The 22,685-nt window shown below is 44.4% G+C and overlaps 1 protein-coding gene across 2 annotated transcripts in view; it reads left to right on the top strand.

The window, feature by feature from the left end:
- The window catches only part of KCNAB1 (potassium voltage-gated channel subfamily A regulatory beta subunit 1), a 176,373-nt gene that overhangs the window by 110,730 nt on the left and 42,958 nt on the right, over window positions 1-22,685 (top strand). For both annotated transcript variants that reach the window (XM_077348618.1, XM_077348617.1), the window contains exons 2-4: window positions 4,100-4,143; window positions 12,463-12,500; window positions 21,752-21,831. In XM_077348618.1, coding sequence (XP_077204733.1) covers window positions 4,100-4,143; window positions 12,463-12,500; window positions 21,752-21,831 — 162 coding nt within the window. The remainder of the gene's footprint in view (window positions 1-4,099; window positions 4,144-12,462; window positions 12,501-21,751; window positions 21,832-22,685) is intronic.

Here is a 22,685-nt window from a genome sequence, read left to right as displayed (position 1 = left end):
AATAGCATCAATATGAAGGCATATTGTGATGAAGTGTTTGCCTTTTATTTAGTAGAGAACATACAGGACCCAGTCTAGAACCATTATTTTTTGTTTTAAAACAGTTTTTAAGCATGAGAAGTTTACAGTATAATTCATTTATGAATCCTATATAGCCAACAATCAATTCAGATACTTATTATAAGCGGAATCTTTAAATCTATGTATGTAATGCTCAATAGCACCAGATCTGTGGATACTTAAATCCATACACTAGAGCCATGAATAGACAAGATTTCTACAAATCCGAGAAATGCCCCAGGTTTTCAGAAAAATCTGAAATCTAAAAACGGTGTGTGTGTGGGGGGGAGTTAACCAACACCCCCAATAATAGAAGTAGTCCCTGTAGCTTTAAGAAACAAATGACTGTAGTAGCTGTTGCTACTCAACTACACAGCATCACCAACTTTCTAGTCCTAGTTTCCATCAGTAAAAGGCAGGGATAGAAGAAGAGTTGATTCTTATATGCCGCTTTTCTCTATCCGAAGGAGTCTCAAAGTGGCTTACAATCCCTTTCCCTTTCCTCTCCCCACAACAGACACCCTGTGAGGGAGGTGAGGCTGAGAGAGCCCTGATGTTACTGCTAGGTGGGTACAGCTTTCTTAGTGCTGTGACTGACCCAAAGTCACTCAGCTGGTTGCATGAGGAGGAGCGGGGAATCAAACCTAGCTAGCCAGATTAGAGGTCAGAGCTCCTAACCACTACACCAAGTTGGATAGGGAAGAGAGTCTCGTCCAGGGCTGTTTTAGGACTTGAGAAGAGCCTAATCAAAGCCAGGCTTGGCTGCATTTTGACACCGCATGACTTTCATTGACTCACCTAGGAGTGACTGTTTGCTCCTGTTCCTCAGCAGCTCCCCTCCTTCCCATTTGGGCCTGCAGGTGGCCTCTTGACTGCCTCAGCCTGCCATGCCTTGGCATTTTCAATCACTTTAAAATGATAATGGCATTTCCACAAGATTGCCATTACATCTTGTTCGGCCTTCAGGGAAAGACGCTAGAATTCCAGGACCAGAAACGAGTTCATAGCCAGGCCTTGAAGATCAAGTACAACGCAGAAAATTATAGGTCCAGAGGCAGGGGGCATAATCATAGGCAGGCAGGGATCTGAGTGCACAAGACAATAGGTACAGAAAAACAGGCCAAGCAGATCAGGCCCCATCTACTGCCAACTAGCTACTAATATTGAAGAGCCAAGCCAGAGGCACCCTAGAGACACATCTCTGCAGGTCTGGTCCAAGCAAAACTTCCTCCTATGACTCATCCTTACTTTGGGACAAGGTTGGTTGGCTGTCTTGCTCAGAACCGAGGTGGATAATGTTCCCAAGATCTATGTTCCAGACTACCAGGTTCTTGTACACCTGTGCCTTCAAAAAGGAAATGAACAACACAGGGAGTGGGAGATATGTGTATCAAATGACACCTTGGCAGGACAGGCCTGGTTTCATCAGCTTGCTCTTTACAGAAAGATAGAAGAAGAAGAAGAAGAAGAAGAAGAAGAAGAAGAAGAAGAAGAAGAAGAAGAAGAAGAAGAAGAAGACGAGGAGGACGAGGAGGAGAAGGAGGAGGAGGAGGAGGAGGAGAGTTGGTTCTTATATCCTGCTTTTCTCTACCCAAACAAGTCTCAAAGTGGATCACATTCACCTTCCCTTTCCTCTCCTCCCTTGGTCAGAACAGCTTTATCAGTGCTGTGGCGAGCCCAAGGTCACCCAGCTGGCTGCATGTTGGGGAGTGCAGAATTGAATCCGGCTCACCAGATTAGAGGTCCGCACTCCTAATCACTACACCAACCTGGGCTATTGATTTTTTAAAGGAGGGTGGTGGAATCTCTGAACAGTCCTGTGTTGCAATTTATTGCCCTGGGCAATCCTGTGCAGGCAGAAGGTGCCTTTGCATCTGAACTGAGCCATGTCATCCCTTGGCCATGTCTGTAGCTGTGTGGTTTGCAAAAGAAATGAGCCATTGAAGTCAATGGTTGGGTTTTGAAATTGCTCGCAGCTGCACATCAACGTCCAGAGTTATTGTGTAAAGACTAGGGCTGCTGAAGGATTCTGGAGTGAAAGGTGGATAGACAGTTAACAAATTAGACCTTTTAGTTTTTTCGCAAAATAAAGTCAAAACGGCATTGCCACTGGTCAAGTTCATCATCTTAAGCGCTCAGGTCGAAAGGTATAATTAAAAGGGAGCTCTGTGCTGCACTGATCCCTTGGGGCCCGAGTCCATGTTGAATTCCGCAAGCTCATTAGCCACACAGAGAATGATCTTTCCTGGCATCTCGCTTTTATTGCTTCTTTTGTCTTTCTAGCAAGTTCTCCAGCAAGAACTGAAAACACAGATGCTGCTCTGCACTCTCAAATGCCTAACTCAAAAGCAAAACAAAACATTTCACCTTATAAGTTTCGATGGTGCTCTTTCACTCTTGGAAGCCATAGCTTGATGTCACTTGTCCGTATCAATGCACGGTTGTTCTTTTTATCTATCTAAAACATGCATCTCCTCCTGTTCCCTTGGAGGGGAAGAGGGGATGAATGACATGCCAAATATACATATTTGGAAACTCACTGTGAGAAAAAGGCTGGTCTGTTGTACGCACTACAATGGAAAAGGCCAGCTTCCTCCTCATATCTATTTGTGTGAGTTGGTTTCGTTTCATGGGGTGGGATCCCAGCTTCGTTCTGTTGAGTAGCCAGAAGCGTAGACTGTGTGAGTTCCTTTGTTTCTGAAACCAGTTACTGCCATCCCTGCATCTCCCTGTTAATAAATCGGTGTGGTTTCGAGAGCACCATTCCCTGCTGCACGAACCAGAAAACAGGAACCTGAGCGAGTGCCCAGATCCTGAAGAATGAGTGAATGCTGGGGGACGACAGGAGGCTGATGGATAAAAGAGTCGTGAAGGCTGGCCACAGGTCACAAAGGAAATAAACCTCCAAAGCTCACGGCAACACTCAATTCCAGCTTCAAAGCTGGATGCAAAGTAGTCGCGGGCATCAAATCTTGCAGTAGGAAAAAAGGACATCAGCTAGTGCTAGCCGGGTAACTACAGGGTGGGTTCTGTGCTTAGGAGAACACTTTTGAAACTGCCACAGCTCAGTAGCACAGTGTGTACCTTCCTTTTCGGAAAATTCATCAGATGACTTCAGTCGTCATCGTGATGGATCTGTATATTTTGAGCAAATGTGGAGGGGTGACTGGAGAAAGTGGAAGCATTTTTCTTACAAGTATTGCAAGCGCATTAATCAGTGTTACTACAACGAATGCTAAATGATTGCCGAAATAGCTCAAAATGAAGACGTGTGGCATGCCACACTTCATGGCACACGCCTCTAAATATATCCACTTTATTTTTACTCCGGCTATCAAGCGTAACTTCCCGAGAAGCCTCTTTGTTAGGGAAACATAATATGCTCTTCCTAAAAGGGTCTAACTTAGCTGGCCTGTGCAAGAGCGTTTCCAATTACCATATCGTCCAGACTTACCGAGACACATAATTCCTTTTTGGCTTGCGCATGTCAATGTTCCTATTTGTATATTAAGGAGTCATTTGATATAGCTTCCTTGGAGGTATTTAGCACCCCTGCTAACTGCTATTGTGAAAAAGGGGGGGGGGGAGGGGGTAATGTTCCAGCCATCTATTGCTTTGAACTCTGAATTGCCAGGCTTCATTTTTTGGAAAAGGAAGACTATGGTCGTTTTCCTTGCCAAGTTATAATGGAAAAGGTACACCACACATGTCCCCTTACACCTTGGCAAGGAGAAGATTTAGAGAATGTTAGTGTGTACACTTTTGCAATATCAGTTACTGGTCTATGTGTGTTTTTAAATGTCCTCAAAAAGCCCTCCTTTGGCAAAGCAGGGGGGAAAGCACCCATGGCTACCGGGAAAGTTGATAGTGCTGGTAAAAAAGAAACAGCCTGCCCAGCAGCAGCAAACAGGTCAATAAGCCAGTCTAAAAATTGACTTGCTGCTCATTGTCAGCAAACATAAGCTGAACCAGTGGGTATTCTCACATTTTATTTATCGGATGAATTGTTATTTGATATGTTTTTTTATTTTCATTTTAGAAACCTTGGGAAATCCGGGCTACGTGTTTCATGTTTGGGACTAGGTGAGTATTTGTTTTTAATGTGTGTGTTATATGATAGTTGCATGATGCTGCTGATGTTCATATGCATATGATATTCATATGGTTGAATCACTCATATTTGTTCTGTGGCTGCGTAGCTGTGGCTCTTTCCTGTGGAGAAAGAGTATGTCTCCACACAAACACACACACACACACTCCGTATTCCAATCGGTAAAAATAGTATTACACCAGCTGAACGGCGCCTCCCAGCCACTCCTCTCCTTATTGACGTCTCACAGCAGTCTGCTGCCTTTTCACGCTTTTTACCCTCCACAAGCACTGCTGGAAATGGCGGAAGAGAGGAACACGCTTTATACGTGACTCTTCCGCCTGTCAATCAAGCCAGGCAGCCAATCCCCTTTCTCCTTTTTTTAAAGTCCCGCAATGCCCGCCATGTTTTTTAAAATCAATAGTTCTCCATTTAATCATAGATGCATAGTGCTTTTCGAAGGCCACCCCTTATGGAATCACAAGTCTTGAATCTTTTAAAAATTAATCTTGTTCCTGATTTTGGGGGGGAGGGGACCTTTAGAGAGGCATACTTTGTGTAACTACTTTGGGGGAAAATTATTTAAACCATAGCCTGCACGTTTGTCTGCCTATTCGTTGCTCCAGGCTGTTCTCAATTTTTAAAAAGAACTTCCTGTCCCGGGATGAGGGGGGAGGGAGGCGGGTGCAAGGGTGGGACATTGGAGGCAGAGATAACTCTTCTTCGCCTCCATACCTGTCGTTGGCTGGTGGCCTGCTGGTTGTCCGCTGGGGGGGATTTGGGGGATTCACCACTTGTGCTTTAAAATGGTGGATATTGCAAGAGGTTTGCTGACTGGATGTGGGAGATTGGCAACGTCATGCAGAGTGCCCAAATTATAGCGTCTTTGGAGGCCCTGAGACGCCACACTAAACTGTTTGAAGGCGAGGCTTACGATCACACCCTGAGGATGTTAAAAGATTGTCCTTATGTTAATTTGCAAACTATTGGAGGAGTATCTGATTTATTATAATATGCATTATAATGCTGTTCTCTGTAACTGCACATAGCTCCACTTTACATGCATGCCCTTTCCTTAATGGTACACCATCCACATCATTTATTCAAAATTTACTCACTGCATAGAAATCTAACAGCCTTTGAAATTCATGCATCTGCTATTTGCCTTTCATTTGACTTAGTTATAAAAACATCCAGTGTGGAACCTGGCACTGCTTTAGGTACCTCTCTGTTGCTATGAGACGTAAGCTTGCAAATGTTGTTGGATCCATGGATGAGACTGAAATGGAATCATCAAGGCTTTGTACAAGCAGAACTGGGAAAGGTTTTCATTTTATAACCTGATAAACCTGGAAATCTCCAGGACTGGAACTAGGGTTGCTTTTGTGAATCTGAGGAAATGGGAGCCATCCATGGAATGGTGCGATGGCATTTTCAGGGGAAACCCAGAGGGGGCATCACACTGCTCTAGGAATTTCCGGAAACTCTATGGTAAAATCACAGTGTTTCTGACAATTCTTTGATTGGCGTCTCCTATCTGTAGTCTGAAGATGAACTGTAATTCCAGAAGATCCCCAGGTCTTACCTGGAGAGTCAGCTTGGTGTAGTGGTTAGGAGTGCAGACTTCTAATCTGGCAAGCTGGGTTCAATTCCTTTGGGTAGAGAAAAGTGGCATATAAGAACCAACTCTTCTTCTTCTTCTACCTGGAGCCTTGCATCCTTAGGGCATCCTCAAGCAAACGCCCCTGTTAAGCTGTCACTGAGACTTTCTCCTCTGAGGTTACCACCTCAAGCCCTGAGATCACTGGCCAGCCCAAGCATCATATTCCAGCTACTGAACCACAGTTGTGTTTACCTTCTGATTGAGAGAAAAAAACAGAATCAGGTTTTTCAAGTTTTTTGTTCTTGAAGAAAAGGGAAAGTTTCTATTTCTTGTGGCTAGAGGAGGAGAAACTGAAATTGTGTTGGATGTTGTGATTCCCTTCCACCAAGCCTTCCTTCAACAAGAAAGATATTTCTGATTGACTTCTTCCATCAGAAAATGCCTGTTTTCCATTGGAGTAAGTCTTTCTCTGTTGAAGAGTGTCATGATCTGGCTTAGTGGAAGAGAGTCATAGGAACAGAATCCAATCCATTGTTCTTGCCAAATGCTTCATCCATACATGTTTTGAAGTTCTGCCAGGCAAGGGGCCTGTTGGTTTCTACTCAAGGCCAGGTGAACGTGTGTTTCCTGATCCTTCCAACTCGTTACAATCTCTAGTTATCCTGCTTTATTCTCTTGTTCATTTTAGCAGCTGATGGTATCTGAACCATTATATAAAGAACAGTATGTCTAATTGCAAATCTTCAACTCAGTGGTATTTGGGTACAGTTTGCAAAGCGTGCTGCTCAGAGAAGGAAATATTTCATCCATTCATCTTTCTCAAGAGGCTCATTGTATGAACTGCTCTTATCTTGATCTCCACCCCCAGATCTTGAGTCATAGACTTTGGCTGTTTTGGCTGCATTTCCATGGCCATCTGCAAAACGGTCCCTCTTGTTGTTCTCTGTCAGAGGGGCTCCTATATATAACGGCGTCATCATTCAACAACGATATGGGATCAGTTTTGTGGTCTTCCCCCTTGACATGCTAACATGAAAAAATCAGAAACCACATGAATTAGGGGAATGCTACTGCAGTGCTAGAATCATGTCTCCTTGAGGAGGAAGCATCTCTGTCCCCACACCCTTTTACCTCCAGCTGGGGCTGCCAGTTTCCCAGGGGGCACAGGAAAGCTCTCATCTCCCAGCCCCACTGGTCATCTTGGCTCCATTAAGAGCAAGGGGCAGAGGCAGGAGTGATGTCATGTGATGATGTAGGACACTGTGAGAGCACTTTCCGTTTGCACCCAGAAATATCATCACAACACTTAATGAATGTACCCATCTTCAAAAGGACCGCCCACAAAAACCTCCTGCTGGTTGCCAGATTTCAGCCTGGCAGCCCTACCTATAGCCTGATTAAGAGGCTTGGGCAATTGGAAAAGGGGCACACATTGGAGTGTTATTTGGGTTGCTGCTTAGAAAAGGATGGCACCGTTTTTGTAGGGGGATTATGCTTTGCAACGTCTTCCAGCGCTCCATTTTCCATTTCCCCGGCCAACTTTTGTCTCTTCCATTCTTACCTGGGCTGCAGAAATGTTTTTTTGACAGCACCACTGCTAAGGTTTACTGTATGCCATTGCGAGATAAGGCAAGCCCTTTACAAAGGGAATCTGGGAAAGGATGGAGGGATGGAGGACAAATACATGCTCCAAGAAATCCTGAAATAAGGAAGTAAAGGAGGTTGAGAGGGGACATGATAGCCCTCTTTAAGTATTTGAAAGGTTGTCACTTGGAGGAGGGCAGGATGCTGTTCCCGTTGGCTGCAGAGGAGAGGACACGCAGTAATGGGTTTAAACTACAAGTACAACGATATAGGCTAGATATCAGGAAAAAAAATTTCACAGTCAGAGTAGTTCAGCAGTGGAATAGGCTCCCTAAGGAGGTGGTGAGCTCCCCCTCACTGGACGTCTTCAAGCAAAGGTTGGATACACACTTTTCTTGGATGCTTTAGGATGCTTAGGGCTGATCCTGCGTTGAGCAGGGGGTGGATTAGATGGCCTGTATGGCCCCTTCCAACTCTATGATTCTATGTTCTCCTTCCTCCGCGGAACCATTTGCAAAATGACTCTGCTGTACTATGTTGTACTATGTGGGAAGACTTAAGAACATAAGAAGAGCACCACTGGACCACAACTGCAGTCCATCTAGTCCATCATCCCATCTCAGACTGTGGCCAGCCACTTCCTCAGAAGGTCAGCAATGGGGCACAGAACCGGAGGCCTTCCTCTGATATTGCCTTCTGGTGCTGGTATTCAGAAGTTTATTGCCTCCAAATGTAGATTTTCTTGATAGTCACCATGGCTAGTAGCCGCTGATAGACTTCCATGAATCTGTCTAATTCCATTTTACATCTGTCTGTGTCTTTGATGTAGTGCCCACCTCCCATGTCTAGGCATGCTGAATCACTTCACCCCAATATTCCTCACCACCAGCAGGGCTTGACAGCTCAACATGAAGGAACCGGGACATTTATTTTGCCGTGCCCCCTGCTTATTTTATATTATGTAACTCTTTGGTATACTGTCAGTTGGTCTCTTCTAGTAAAACAAAGCAGACATGAATACAGATAGTGTTTGTAGGTCTTTGATCCATAAAACCCCTTCTAGTCTCAGTGGCTGCTTAAAAAACAGCAAAGCATTTTGCTCCTCTGCCTGCGAGGCACAGCAAGAAAACTGGAGCCGTTTATATGGTCCCAAATTATCTGTAGATGTCTCCCAAGTCAGTAATGGTGCAAGCAGCATGTGGCGATATCAGCAAAATCCTCTTAAATTACCAGATCCTTCTGTGGATTGGTAAACTTCCTCATCAGCTTTGTGTCTTCTGAGTTTTCACCTGCCCCCCCCTCCCTGTGGCCTACTTGGACTCTGCCATCCTAAGCAGAATTATAGCCGTCTAAATCCATGGAAGTAAAAGAATAGTGTTCCGCAGGGCTTTTCAAGACAGCTGGTCCACTAGGCCTAAGATTGAGATGGGTAGGGATCCTCAAAATTGCCGCCCACCCTAACCAAGAGTCCACCCAACTAGACCACCCTTGGAATGATATACAAGCCCCCTCGTCCACCGCTGGAACAAGGAGGAAGCATGCAGCAATTGGTCATTCTTAGGATTTATAGCTTGAATGTTTTAAATAATTTTATGAATAAGGATGGATTTTATTATTTTAATTAATAAGCCGCCCAGAGCCTTCAGGGAAGGGTGGCATGAAAATAGAAATGAGGACGAGGATGATGGAAAGCATAGCATGGTTTTGCTTAGGAGGCTGGAATCATAAGAATGCTTTTCTGGGTGATAGTTTGCTATGGCGGGGCTAAAATCTGAACCAGAAACTTCCCAATTTATACCTCTTAGTGAATGGGCTACAGTAGCACTCGCGTAAGCACTACTTTCTATATAAAGGACCATGTTCAAATAACTGAGACTACATGAACAGAAATGTGTTCAAAGGTTGAATGATAAGGAATTAATTGGCATGACTGGAAGGTGAGAACTAATTTGGTTGTACCCGGAGCAAATACATGAGATCAATATATCGCTACATTATATAACTGCTGATCAGTCATGCTTCACAGATCGATATTGGTGTAAACAAGGTGTCTTGCATTAGCAGAATGAATTTGCCTGAAGGCGTTGTCCATTGCTAGAGTAAACAGACAACAGAGACTGTATCAACCAGGAACATGAAACGGGAACATTTACTATGCTAACGTTAATTTTTCTATTCTTAGTATTTCAAGCATTTGGCTTTCTTTTCTTGTCCTCAGTGAGGATTTGCATATGTGCATTGCTTATTGTAAAATTCAGAAAAACCAGAATCTGAAATCCACAAAGTTATTCCTTCCCTCACCCACTAGGCATCTAATCTAAACAATAGATAATGCTGGGTTGTGGTAAAGAATTAGACAAAAATTAGGAGGGTAGTCTCAAGGTTTTGTTGTGCTGTTAGCATACAGTTTTCATTCACTGATATATTGAACTACACAGACTGAATCTGGGAATTATGTCCCTGACTATTTTTGCCTTATCTTTATGGTTCTAGCTTTCATTTAATCCCTATTTTTGTACTGTAGAGAAGCTCATGGTACGTCATCCTGGTTCTTAAGAAATTTGTAATAATCAGAGAAGTGATAAGGGGGAGAGAAAATATTGCATCTTCCTAATGAAAACCTGATACACAGAAAGATTGGCGTTTGGCCAGCGCCAAACAGGAAGTATGTTCCAGACAGGAAATCAGTCCAGACAGGAAGTATGTTACAGACAGAAAGTGGATTTCCTGAGCCCCAATCAAGTGTTTCTTTTGTGCATATAAATATATATATAAGTAATAATTTAGATAAAGAGAATGGTAAATTAAGAGTTATAGTATACTAGAAAGTAACATAGTTTGATTTTCAATCTAGCCAGTTCAACAAGAACCAGACTAGCAACAGGCAGCGCAAGAATCAGAGCATGGAAAGCCGAAAGCAGGTTAGCAGAGGGGAGCTGTCTGGACAATTACTAGGCAAGAGCTGATTTTATACCACCAAAAGTCAGGACAAAGTGAGCTGGTGGTTCCCATCCTCCCTTTGGTCCTGTATGGGGCTGTGATGCTCGGAAGAGTTGGAGTTCAATTTTCCATTGCTAAGTAAGACTCTCTGATGATAGATCCCAAGCTTCTCACAGTTAGGATTACCAACCTTTGATGCCTACTGGTGCCTTGGGCCTCCTTGGGCAGGAGGTCTTGGATTCCCAGCAGTGTCCCTCTTATGGTTGCCAATTCATTGGGTTGGGAAATCTCTGGAGATCTGGGGGAAGTCTCAGGGGAGGTCCTACATTTGTGGACCTCAGCAAGGGGTATAATATAGGCCCTTCCAGCCTGCATTTGAACTGATTCCCCACCCCCATCCCCCGTTGCTCGCAGGTCAGATAAGAGCCCTGGATGGGCCAGTTTCAGCCCTACTGTGTATAAGCACAAAGCCAAGGAGTCCCCACCACCACCACCAGTTCCCCCCTGCAGTCCTATTACGCAGCAGCAGGGAACAGTGGCCCTGACTGGAAGGTTGCCTGCGATAGCAGGAGACCTGCTCCCCCATATGGTAAGTGTGTGGTTATTTTGTAACTGTGACTAAATCAGAGTGACTTGTGGTTCTGCCCTACACAGAATTACACCCTTCTAAGCCCATTGACTTCAGTGGATTTAGAAGCATGTAATTCTCCTTTGGATTGCACTGTTGGTAACTAGGTAACAAGCAGCTAAGGATGATTTTGTATAATTCCCGTTTTTCACACTTCGACAATCTGCTCTCCACGTCATGATGTGTAAACTCAAATGGCAAGGATAGAAACAAAGATTGTTAAAGCTTTTACTAATTAATCAACAGACTATGATGCAGATAAAGGGCAACATGTTTTTTTTCCCCTGCTGACTGATAACTAGTATACTGCAAATCTGTTCTTTAAAAAAAAAATAATATTTATCTTCTTTAACAAATGTCTAGAGTATAGTCTGGCCAATTTGAGAATGCAGCTCGTGACTGTTCAAACATGCCCTGAATGTCCAAATCCTGAAAGGATTGTTCTTGAGATTGATTTGCATGTAGGAATACTGGGTAGGAGTCCTAATCCTTTAGGACATTAGACATTAGAAACACTATGAGAAAAGGCTAAAGTAGAGTCCCCAACAGTCTCATGAGGAGCGGGTTATAAATGTAAACATAAATAAATAACTTGGTGCCCTGGGTGTCCTTGAATGCCATGGCACTTGTTGACCCCTTTCTTGGTGCATGGGCAGATGATTTCTGCCCAATTAGCAATGATATGGTGAGATACAGAACTAGTGAAGGCCCGTAGTGAAGGCCCATGAGCATAGATGGATTTAAGAGATGCATGGAGTATAGGTCCATCAATGGCTATTAGCCATGGTACCTTTAGGGAACTTCCACATGCAGAGACAGCACACCATTAAATCCCAGTGCTAGCAGACAACATCAGGGCTTCTAGGCCCTGTTTCCTGGCCCTCTTTGGTCCACTGGTTGACTGTTGTGTGAAACAGGATGCTGGACTAGATGGACCACCAGTCTGACCCAGCAAGCGTCTTCTTGGTTTTTAGGTGACTATTCACTGAAAGAACGGGAGGGCATCTTTCCTTGCTACTTTTTAACCTGACAGCATGAACAAACTGGAAATGTAGGTATGCTAGGGGGGGTAATTAAACTGAATTAAGTGATCTTGACTGTGGCCTCTCTGACATTTTGCATGGAGCAGTTCTGGTGGGAAGAGGCTTTTTCCCTTGCACTTTTGCAATCTGTCCAATAGAATCTAACTTCAAGTTCTTTCAGTGCACCAAGTTATTTTCATGCTGATTTATCCATGGCTAATTGCTAACAAGAGCAGTGCATCCACTCACAATAATCTCTTGCCACTGAGATGTGTCATCCACGTCTCGTTCAGGAGGGAGAAAACTCTGCTTAGTTACGACAAAGCTTTTTAAGCAATGAAAGCATGGCCACCATAGCTTGTCAGCCAATTAAACTGAAAGCAGGCTGAGTCTTCCATGTATGTTCTCATTAGGAAAAGGTTGATCGAGAAAATTGGTCTTAGGACATTCCCTCAGGGAAACAATCCTAGTTATAGTGTGTTTTGTATATTAAAGAAACCCCTACGGAGTAACAAATCATTGTGTTTCTTTCTAGGGACCTGGGTCACATTTGGAGGTCAGATTTCAGATGAGGTAAGCAACATTATTTCATTTAGCTATAATTCACAATGAGGATGTGGTGTCTTTACGTTTTAATTAGAAGTCAAGTCACAGGCAACAGAATGAACCAAGTCTATTCCTGTCACAGGAAATGGCAAGGAATTATCTTCCAGGAGAGAAAAGCTTTTGCGATTCTGGTACATTTCTGAGCGTCCAAACAATTGTAAGAACTTGGTGTTTAATGCCTGAAGTCTTTACAGTAGGCACTAATGTTAACTGCACCCTGTCAAATGTCGGGAGCTGTATCACCCATTTCTCCACATGCCAACCCCACCAGAGGGGTGGGGGTTTGGGGATTTGATACGGGAGCTCTCCAAGGTGCTGATGACTCACAAAAATGACATCAGCACATCAGAGATATCGGGAGTGGCACCCTGGCTTTTGGACAATATCATACAGTTCTGCTCCCAAACCAGAGTGTGTGGCATGCCTTATGCTTACTCCCCCCACCCCGAAACTTGCAAAACCTCTGCCTTGCGCCATCATATGCATCCCCCACCACAACCTGAAACTTGTGGAGCTGCAAGTTTCAGACGGGGGGGGGGGGAGCGGGTACAACCTTGTCTGGTAACATCAAGTCCTGATTCATGGCATTTGATGGCTGATCTTTATTCCCAACCACAATACATTGCAGTGCTCCTGACTGGGTACAGGCTGTGTTCTGCAAAGCTGTTTTTGTGAGCTGAATGTGGGCAGAAGAGGGGAAAGAGACTCACAGTGCAATCTTAGGCAGAGTGATTCCCCTCTAAGACCATTTATGCACTGGGAACTTCACTGCCCCAGATTCCAGAAAGAACACAAATCAGGGGCGGATGAAGTACACCGGGCCAAATGCTCCCCCATGTGGGTGCAGGAAGAGGTGGGGCAACCTGCCATGACTAAATCTCCAGCCTGCAGCCTGGCATGAAACCTCCAGTGCGTAAACAGTCTAAGAGAGTCTCTTGTGGCGCAGAGTGGTAAGGCAGCAGACATGCTGTCTGAAGCTCTGCCCATGAGGCTGGGAGTTCGATCCCAGCAGCCGGCTCAAGGTTGACTCAGACTTCCATCCTTCCGAGGTCGGTAAAATGAGTACCCAGCTTGCTGGGGGGTAAACGGTAATGACTGGGGAAGGCACTGGCAAACCACCCCGTATTGAGTCTGCCATGAAAACGCTGGAGGGCGTCACCCCAAGGGTCAGCCATGACTCGGTGCTTGCACAGGGGATACCTTTGCCTTTACCTTAAGACAACTGATATCAACTTTTGAACTAGAGGGGTCTGAAGCTAGGACCCTTTGCATGCAAAGCAGGTTCTTGGCACTGGGTTGCAGCCCTCCCATATTTGCACTGAAGTTCTATAAAGCTGGAGCTAGGTTCAGATTATCCCTTTTTGGAGGACCTGCACTAATGGCTGTGATTCAGCGGTGGTTGAGACATGGAAGCTTCCCAAAGTCTGCAGCAGTGAATTAATCTATTTGGATGGTCGGTGCTTTTTGTTGTTGTTGTTAATGGCCAGTTAGAATGGCTGTTAAAATAAATCCTCGTACAGCTTCATTGAACTGCTGGATAAAACCGTTTAACCGAGATGGACACCTCATTCGCTCTCAAAAGCCCCTGAAACAGAAACGTTTCTATCTGGGCAGAGTTCCTGGATGACCAACATGAGGATCTTTGCTCTTGATGAGCCTGCTGAACTCCTACCCATCTGGGACTTTAAAATCAGGACTTTGGCACTTCAGGATTCAGTGCTGCACTGCTGGTGTTATCCAGCAGAAAGAAAAAGAGTCTGTAGATGTCCACAAACACCTGGCATATTCCCCCCTCCCCCATAATTTCTCTCTCATTAAATTTATTTTCTGGTAGTGGAAAAGTTGCAGTCTGCTGGAATACGCACCCCGGCGAAGTCACACGAGACATCTGGCATATAAATCAAAGCCCCACATCAGCCGCCAAAATAAACCTGCCCGACAAGAATGATGACGAACAACAGAGCATGGTGTAGTGATGGGAAATGACAACTACTGTCTGCAAACTGCTCTCAGATATTTTTGCTAATAACAAATTGGAGAGGATGGGGTGCAGATAAGTGGAGTTGTGCTAAGATCGGCAGGAACTAAAATAGCATTTTAAAAATTAGAACCCTAGTTACTTATGCACCTTTCCATATTGTCTTGAATCAAGCCCACCACTGGATATTCTAGATAAAGGAATGGTGCAGCTGCCCATAGATAAATTGGAAGTAGCTACAGATCCATCCAAAATAAACTCAGGCTACAATCCTATGCATATTATATAACAGCAAACTCAAATGAATATAGTGGGAATTACTTAAACATCCATAGGACTGCAGATGGACTAGTTTTGATAGATTGAAGTAGGGTTGCCAGCCAGCCAGTCAACCAACCAAGCAGTGTTGAACTGGTCTAACTAAAGTAACTGCGTTCTGCTATTTGTAGGGATCTGAAAATCCAGTAGACTTCAGTTCTGTTCATAAACCACAATCCTAAGTACAGTTATATCCTTATGAGTCCTTTGAAGTCAATGGGCTTAGAAAGGTGTAACTTTGCTTAGGATCGCACTGTTAGCTATATTCTGTCCATTCCGTACTAAGAGAGGGCATTGGAACACAGGGAGAAGTCACAACAGCCATCATGACCAGTCTGCCCTGCTTTTTAGGAGATTGTTGCTGTGTGGGGCACTCAAAGCTTTTTGAAGCATGATAAATAACAACCCAATAATGACAATGTGCTCCTAATAGACTCATTGGAGATGGGCTACCCTCACCCTCCTCCTTGGCAGAGCTGGCCTTGTAGACCAACCTGGAAAACCTCATAAGCCAGCATGTGGATGGAGCCAGCCCACATCTGCACAAGTTTGCACATTGTTTTTATTTTATTTTGTTTTCCAGCTCCAGGCAGACACCATCACTAGGTTCATTAATCCTTTTGCTTTGTGGGCAGCTGGCTTGGTCAAATGTTGTGCAGGCCAATTCTAATAGAGCCATGGAGACAGACAGATGGCACTAAATGTGAAATCTGAGTTAGAATAGCCTGTCTGGGATGTGCATTTGTCTCTTAGTGGCTGCCTTATTGAATCTGCAACTGAGAATTAAAAATGGTGAGATGTTACATATATGGGTCTAATATCATTTGCCATATGGGTTACATTCCAAGGTTATCATCACGGAAAAAGGGTGGTACAACTGAAAGCTGAGAGCTTAAGCAAACTGGGTCTCAGAGAACCCTTTCAGTTCCCACTGTGGCAAATGTTAAACATGTTAAAATGTCAGAGCTGTGATTGGAACATACTGTTCTAGTAAACAGGGGCCTCTCATAGTACACATTCTGTGCCCAGGAGGCAACGCACTTACCTGTTCTGGTATAATAAAATCAGAGTCCAGTAGCACCTTTAAGACCAACAAAGAGAGCCAGTTTGGTGTAGTGGTTAGGAGTGTGGACTTCTCATCTGGCATGCCAGGTTCGATTCTGCACTCCCCCACATGCAGCCAGCTGGGTGATCTTGGGCTCGCCACGGCACTGATAAAACTGTTCTGACCGAGCAGTGATATCAGGGCTCTCTCAGCCTCACCCACCCCACAGGGTGTCTGTTGTGGGGAGAGGAAAGGGAAGGCGACTGTAAGCCACTTTGAGCCTCCTTCAGGTAGGGAAAAGCGGCATATAAGAACCAACTCTTCTTCTTCTTCTTCTTCTTCTTCTTCTTCTTCTTCTTCTTCTTCTTCTTCTTCTTCTTCTTCTTCTTCTTCTTCTTCTTCTTCTTCTTCTTCTTCTTCTTCTTCAGGGCGTGAGCTTTTGAGTGCTTTTGGAGGGACATCTGGGGGTACCTGGCAAATTGTACTTATGTTGAAATTATATATATATATATATATATTACAATGCTATTTTTGTGTTCTATGCATTCTATGAAACTTTTTGTTGCTCCATATAGACCAAATTTTAAATCAAGAACCCCCCCGGTCAATGGTGTTCCGCTTCACCAATGTTAGAATCTCGTCACCTTACTTAAAGGTGCTACTGGACTCTGATTTTTATTGTGCTGCTTCAGACCAACACGGCTACCCATTTTAATCTGTTCTAGTATAGATTTTGTTTTTTAAAATGCCTTTGTGGTATATTTACAACTCAAGCCAATTTCCAATTTATCTCATGACAGCCAAACGTCTCAAAATGAGGGGGGGGGGAAATCCAATGTATAGCAACACACACAGTATAACTTTCAGTGATGTGAAAAGGGAAGGAGGGACTCATGCAGTAATCTTTCCTATGTGTTACCAACAAACAGCTATATTTGACTGTGAAATGAGAGCCCAAGAGAAGCCATGTTGAATCAGGCCAATGGCCCATCCGGTTCAGTGTTCTGTGTCATGCAGGGGTCAAAAGCCAGGGACCCTCAGGAGATCTACCAATGGGGCCAAAACTCCAGAAGCCCTCCCACTGTTCCCCCCCCCAAGCACCAAGAATATGGGGCATCATGCCCCCAGACAGACTGTTCCATCTACTCATTGTGGATAGTAGCCACTGATGGATCTCTGCTCCGTATTTTTATCCAATCCCCCCTTGAAGTTGTCTGTTTTGGTAACCTCCACCACTTCCCGCAGCAGTGAAGTCCACAGGTTAAATACTCTTTGTGGAGTATGTACACCCACCCATGCTTGCAGACAGCTTATTTGTTTGTTTTTTTACAGGGCAATTCTAAACTAAGTTATCTTTTCTAAGCCCTTTTCAGTCAACGAGAAGGGTATACCTGCTGGGGGCACCCTGCAAGCATGCTGGCTGACCCCCCCAAGTTAGAAGCCTGATTGCCTATACCTCTGAAATGTCAGCCATGCATAAACTTTACAGTTGTTCTTTGCCCATAACTGAGCTTGTTTTTTTATAGCTGTGCGAAAATGTTATCTTATTTCAGCAGTGGAAAAGCAAAAATAAGATAAATGGCCAGTGTCAAATAAGTAAAACAAACAGTTTCCAGCATTTCCTTTTGACCAAATCTTCTTCTTCTTCTATTAAAATAGCCTTTGATGTATTACCATTCTCAAGAAACTGAATTTCATATAATAGCAATGCTGAGTCAGCACCGTGCTCCCTGACATTTATAACCAATAATAATAAGGCCACTTCCAAAAATGAATTATAACCTCTTGTGACATCAGCAGTTACCTGGCCATGAATTGTTGAGTTTTCAAATTTGCGGGGTCATCAGAAATTGTTCGCTTCCTATCAAGGTACCATTTCAATAGCTATGGCTCACTGAGAGCTATTTTTGGTTCACTGCAGAAGTCAAATTCACCTATTGTCAAAAATGGCCCATTTCTTTTTGCATCAGTCACTGAAAATCAAACTATGCTAAGAGCATAAATAGAAATTGTTTAGGAAGCGCCATAAGACAGCTTGGTGTCGTGGTTAAGAGTGGCGTCCTCTAATCTGGAGAATCAGGTCTGATTCCCCCGTCCTCCACATGCAGCCAGCTGGATGACCACAGAGCACTCTCTCAGCCCCACCTACCTCACAGAGTGTCTGTTTCCTAGAATGGACTACAGTTGTAAGCTGCTTTGAGACTCCTGCAGGTAGTGAAAAGCAGGATATAAAAACAATATCTTTTTCTTTTAGTCATCACATTTTTTGTCCATGCGGTAGATGTTTTATCTATTTGTCCTTCAAAAAATGTTAGATTTTATTAAGGTAGGGTTTGTTTTGTTGCAGTTGGAGGTTTTAATTGTGTGTTGTAAGCTGCCTTCATAGATGAATAGAATCTCTAGTCAAACTGTAGAATCTCTAGTCTGCATTAACCGCACCCTGAAACTCATTGCATGAACCTGACAGCAACGATATCACTTCAGTGCAGGGTTTTATATACAACCATTGCTCATCCCCACAAAAAATCCTGTTCAGAGATTTTAGCAGATTCTTTACTTAAAAAAAAAAAAAAAGCTGGGTTTAGAAAATTAACACTGCAATCTTAAGTAGCATTCCCGCTTTCTAAGTCAATTGACGTCTATGCTCTTAGAAGGGTGTAACTCCGTACAGGATTGCATTGTAATAGTGCAATCCTAGAAACACTTTTCTTGGGCAAAGCCTTATTGAATGGACCGGGTCCATTCTGAGTAGACCTGGCATTATGATTCTGAGCAGACCTGAGACTATGTATGCTTAATAGAGTCCCACTGAATTCAGTGGCAATTTCTTTGAAGTAAACATGCATCCAATCGATCCCAGTGTGCATTTGGAAGTCACATCATACTGTTGCTTTGCTGAAGGGAAGCAGATCTGGGCCAGGAGGGGAGACCTCCTGGGAACCCTGTGTACACAGAAGGAAGGCAGAATAGAGTTTAAATTAATAAATCTGCATATATTTGTTTGGATGGCTCTGAGCTGAGGCCTACAATCATGCCATTCCGGTTCTGCTTGCCCAACCTCCACCAGTTTCTAACACTTCACCAGCCAGGTCTTTCCTGCATGTTGTCAAACTGTCTTCCATAGCCGGAGGGTCTAGAATTTTGTTTTCTATTCTTAGCCCAAAGCTGACATTCTCCTGGTGCTGCATTTTGCTTTCTAGCGCTTACACAGTATGTGCAGGGATACTTCCGCAGTATAGGGTAAATACGCTGATCTGGATAGCCCAGGCTGCCTATCTTGGAAGAACGAAGTTGGAGTCCAGTGGCACCTTTGAGACAGAAGCTTTCGTGTGCAAGCACACTTCTTCAGATGAATTCTAATATAATTCTATTAATAGTATATAATAATTATAAGGGTGTTTTCACATGAAAGCATCTACCTTGAATAAAACTTGGTTGGTCTTCAAAGTGCCACTGGACTTGAATTTTGTTCTGCTGTTCCCGGAAGCTAAGCAAGCTTGCCCTGGCTAGTGTCTGGATGGGAGACCTCCAAGGAATACCAGGGTTGTAACACAGAGGCAGGCAATGGCAAGCCACCTCTGAACCTCCCTTGCCTTGAAAATCCCACCGGGGGTGGCTGTATGTCAGCTGTGGCTTGACGGCGCTTTGCAACATCATAGAGTAGATACACAGTGCAGGCTCAGGGTCTCAAATTACAATCTTGGAAACCCAAGCATGGTAAACTGGGGACTATGCTGTGAAACTCAACTGTAGGTAACAGGGCTGCTGCTGAAAATGGCAGCCCTGAGTTGTGTTCTCATAACCACTAACTTCATTTCACTCGGTGCTGTCTGTTAGCGCCTATATGAGCTATGAAAGCACAAGATGAAAGTGAAGCTGTGCTTTAGGAGGAGGCAGAAGATAATGCAATACAGGGATGGTGTTTTAGGTAGTAGCCCTGTTTCTTCTGTCCTGTACAATTTCACCCTTAAAGTAATTCCAACCGTCCAGCCTGTGGCATCAGCACTGAAAATGCCTGTGAATCTAGTAAGGTTGCCTGGTCCCCCCTGATCACCAGATGCAGGTGGAGAAATTCCTGGGGATTTGGAGCCTGAACTTGCGGAGGGGATGAACATCAGTGGGGCACAACGCAAAAAAGTTCATCCTCCAAAGCAGCCATTTTCTCCAGTGGGGACTGATTTCTGTAGTCTGGAGATGAGCTGTAATTCCAGGGGATCCCCAGGTGCCACCTGGAGGGTGGCATCCCCAGAATCAGGGCAAGATTAGTTGTGGTGCGATTAAGATCCTCTGGAGTAGGTATAAGCAACTTCTTGTAATTAAAGTGCCAAAATACGTCAAAATTTCAGAGCAATGAACCCCTGGCATAAGACCTCCCATTTGCAAAATGGAAACGGTACAGTTGAACGTTACAGATGCCTGACATGTTGGTTAACCATCTGCTGAGTCTCTGCAGCCCAATTGCTAGCTGTTGGAGTCCTTTCTTAGGAAGCAACTCATGTGAGAGCTCACAAGTAATAAACATACACAATAGAAAATCTGCGCCATTCCTTGAGTGCGTGCTGATTTCACAGACTGCTGGCGACTGTTGACCTCAGTCATTAACACTTCCTTTAAAGCATCTCCTTCAGTTCCATAGAAATCTTTGCCTGCCGTTCCCTCGAGCATCACATCTACGCCTCCTACATCTATGAACTCGTTTTCTTTTTGAAATCAGACTAGTCTGACGAAGCGTGCTTGCACTCGAAAGCTCACGCCCTGAATTACTCTTTTTTGGTCTTAAAGATCCTACTAGACTCTGATTTTATTGTGCTACTTCAGAATCTATCGTTTTCTTTTTGAAAGAGCCGTATTGACTTACACACACAGCCACATTTGGTTATGGAGCCATAGACAGCAGGTCACCCAACTGGTCTGGGGTTTTCTTTTCAGCAATTGGCAGCCCCATGCAAACTCTTCTGAAGATAGGGAAAGGAGGATGGCAAGAGAAGGTGTTTAACTCTCTCCCCCACCCCACCCCAGGCTACCTCTCCAAGGCAAACTGCACCCCAGAGGAGCGATTAGCTCCACAAAGGGAAAGAGATCTATGCCTGTATTTCCCCCCTGCAGAGCAGCTTGGGGAACCTGGGTTAGATCATGGAAAAGGTGCAACATCCCTGAGAGCCAGTTTGGTGTAGTGGTTAGGAGTGCGGACTTCTAATCTGGCATGCCAGGTTCGATTCTGCGGTCCCCCACATGCAGCCAGCTAGGTGATCTTTGGCTCGCCACAGCACTGATAAAACTGTTCTGACCGGGCAGAGATATCAGGGCTGTCTCAGCCTCACCCACCCCACAGGGTGTCTGTTGTGGGGAGAGGAAAGGGAAGGTGACTGTAAGCCGCTTTGACCCTCCTTCGGGTAGGGAAAAGTGGCATATAAGAACCAACTCTTCTTCTTCTTCTTCTTCTTCTTCTTCTTCTTCTTCTTCTTCTTCTTCTTCTTCTTCTTCTTCTTCTTCTTCTTCTTCTTCTCCCGTAAAAACAGCTCTGTGGATCTGACAGTCAGTATTAAACTACAGGATACCCTGCATATCCCTTGGGTACCATGTGACTGAGCCTTCCGGGTAGCCCTATATCACAACACCAAATTGTACTGCTGGAAGAGAGCCATCCATTGATCTATCCTGCTACAGAAATGCCCCTGGACCTTTCACAAATTAGATCCTGGCATGGTTCCTTGAATCCGCCTAATCTTCTAATCCACACGATTAAAAAACAAAAAACAAAAAAAACCTGAGCGTAACTTGGTTTTCTTGGTTTTCTTTGATTCTAAGTGGCTCCTGATGAGTTGTAAATGGAGAATTTGATATTTTCTTGACTAATTCCTTATCCGTTTCCCCAAGGTTGCCGAGCAGCTCATGACTATCGCATACGAGAGCGGAGTGAATCTGTTTGACACAGCCGAGGTCTATGCCGCTGGCAAGTAAGTATCTGACTGTTCTCTGCTGGAGCCACGTCTATGAAAGCATCTGGGCAGAAAATAAGCCTTAAATGCATAGACGACAGGGTTACTAGCCTCCCGGTAGGGCATGGAGATCTCCTGGAATTACGATTGATCCCCAGGCAACAGAGATTGGTCCCTCTGGAGAAAATGGCTGCTTTGGAAGGTAGGCCCCATGGCATTATACCCCAATGAGGTCCCTTCCCTCCCCAAATCCAGCCCCCAAATTTTCCAGGTATTTCCCAACCCACTGCTGGCAACTCAAATAGATGTGCATGAGGAACATTGCCCCTAGACTGGCCTAGCTAGGGCCAGATTTGTCCCTGCCAGGGGCTCATGGGAATTGTAGTCCATGAACATCTGGAGGACCACAGGCTGACTACCCATGCCTTACATGCTAGATATCAATATGACAATGGTGAGGCATTTGGGCTAAAAAGAACCGGAGCTGAACTCCCCTGTTCCTTTGCCGTCTTCCCCTGCTTGACCACTTCTTACAAGCAGGATGAAACTGGCCGTGTTGTCTGTCTGATGCCCCGCTAGTTTCCACCTCATGCATATTCCTCTGCTGAATACTCCCGTTTGTGTGAGCATTAGCAAGCCTTATCAAAGAAGGGTGATGACAGATTAACATTTTAACACCGTTCACAACAGGCCCTTCTCTTTCCTGCGTAATGTTAGCTTTACAGCTTGCTTGAACATACTAAAAAGTCAAATGCTGGTTCAGCTGTCATTCTTGTCCTCCCCTTATGTTTCAGGATTGTTTTTTTTTTTAATACAGTGCTGTGCTTGCGATTATATGTTCATCCTGGGCTGAATTAAAGAAAAATTTCAAG

The sequence above is a fragment of the Paroedura picta genome, chromosome 8, assembly GCF_049243985.1.
Source record: "Paroedura picta isolate Pp20150507F chromosome 8, Ppicta_v3.0, whole genome shotgun sequence".
Lineage (NCBI taxonomy): Eukaryota > Metazoa > Chordata > Lepidosauria > Squamata > Gekkonidae > Paroedura > Paroedura picta.
Note: the sequence above shows the minus strand (reverse complement) of the source record. Positions and strands in the feature narration are given on the sequence as shown.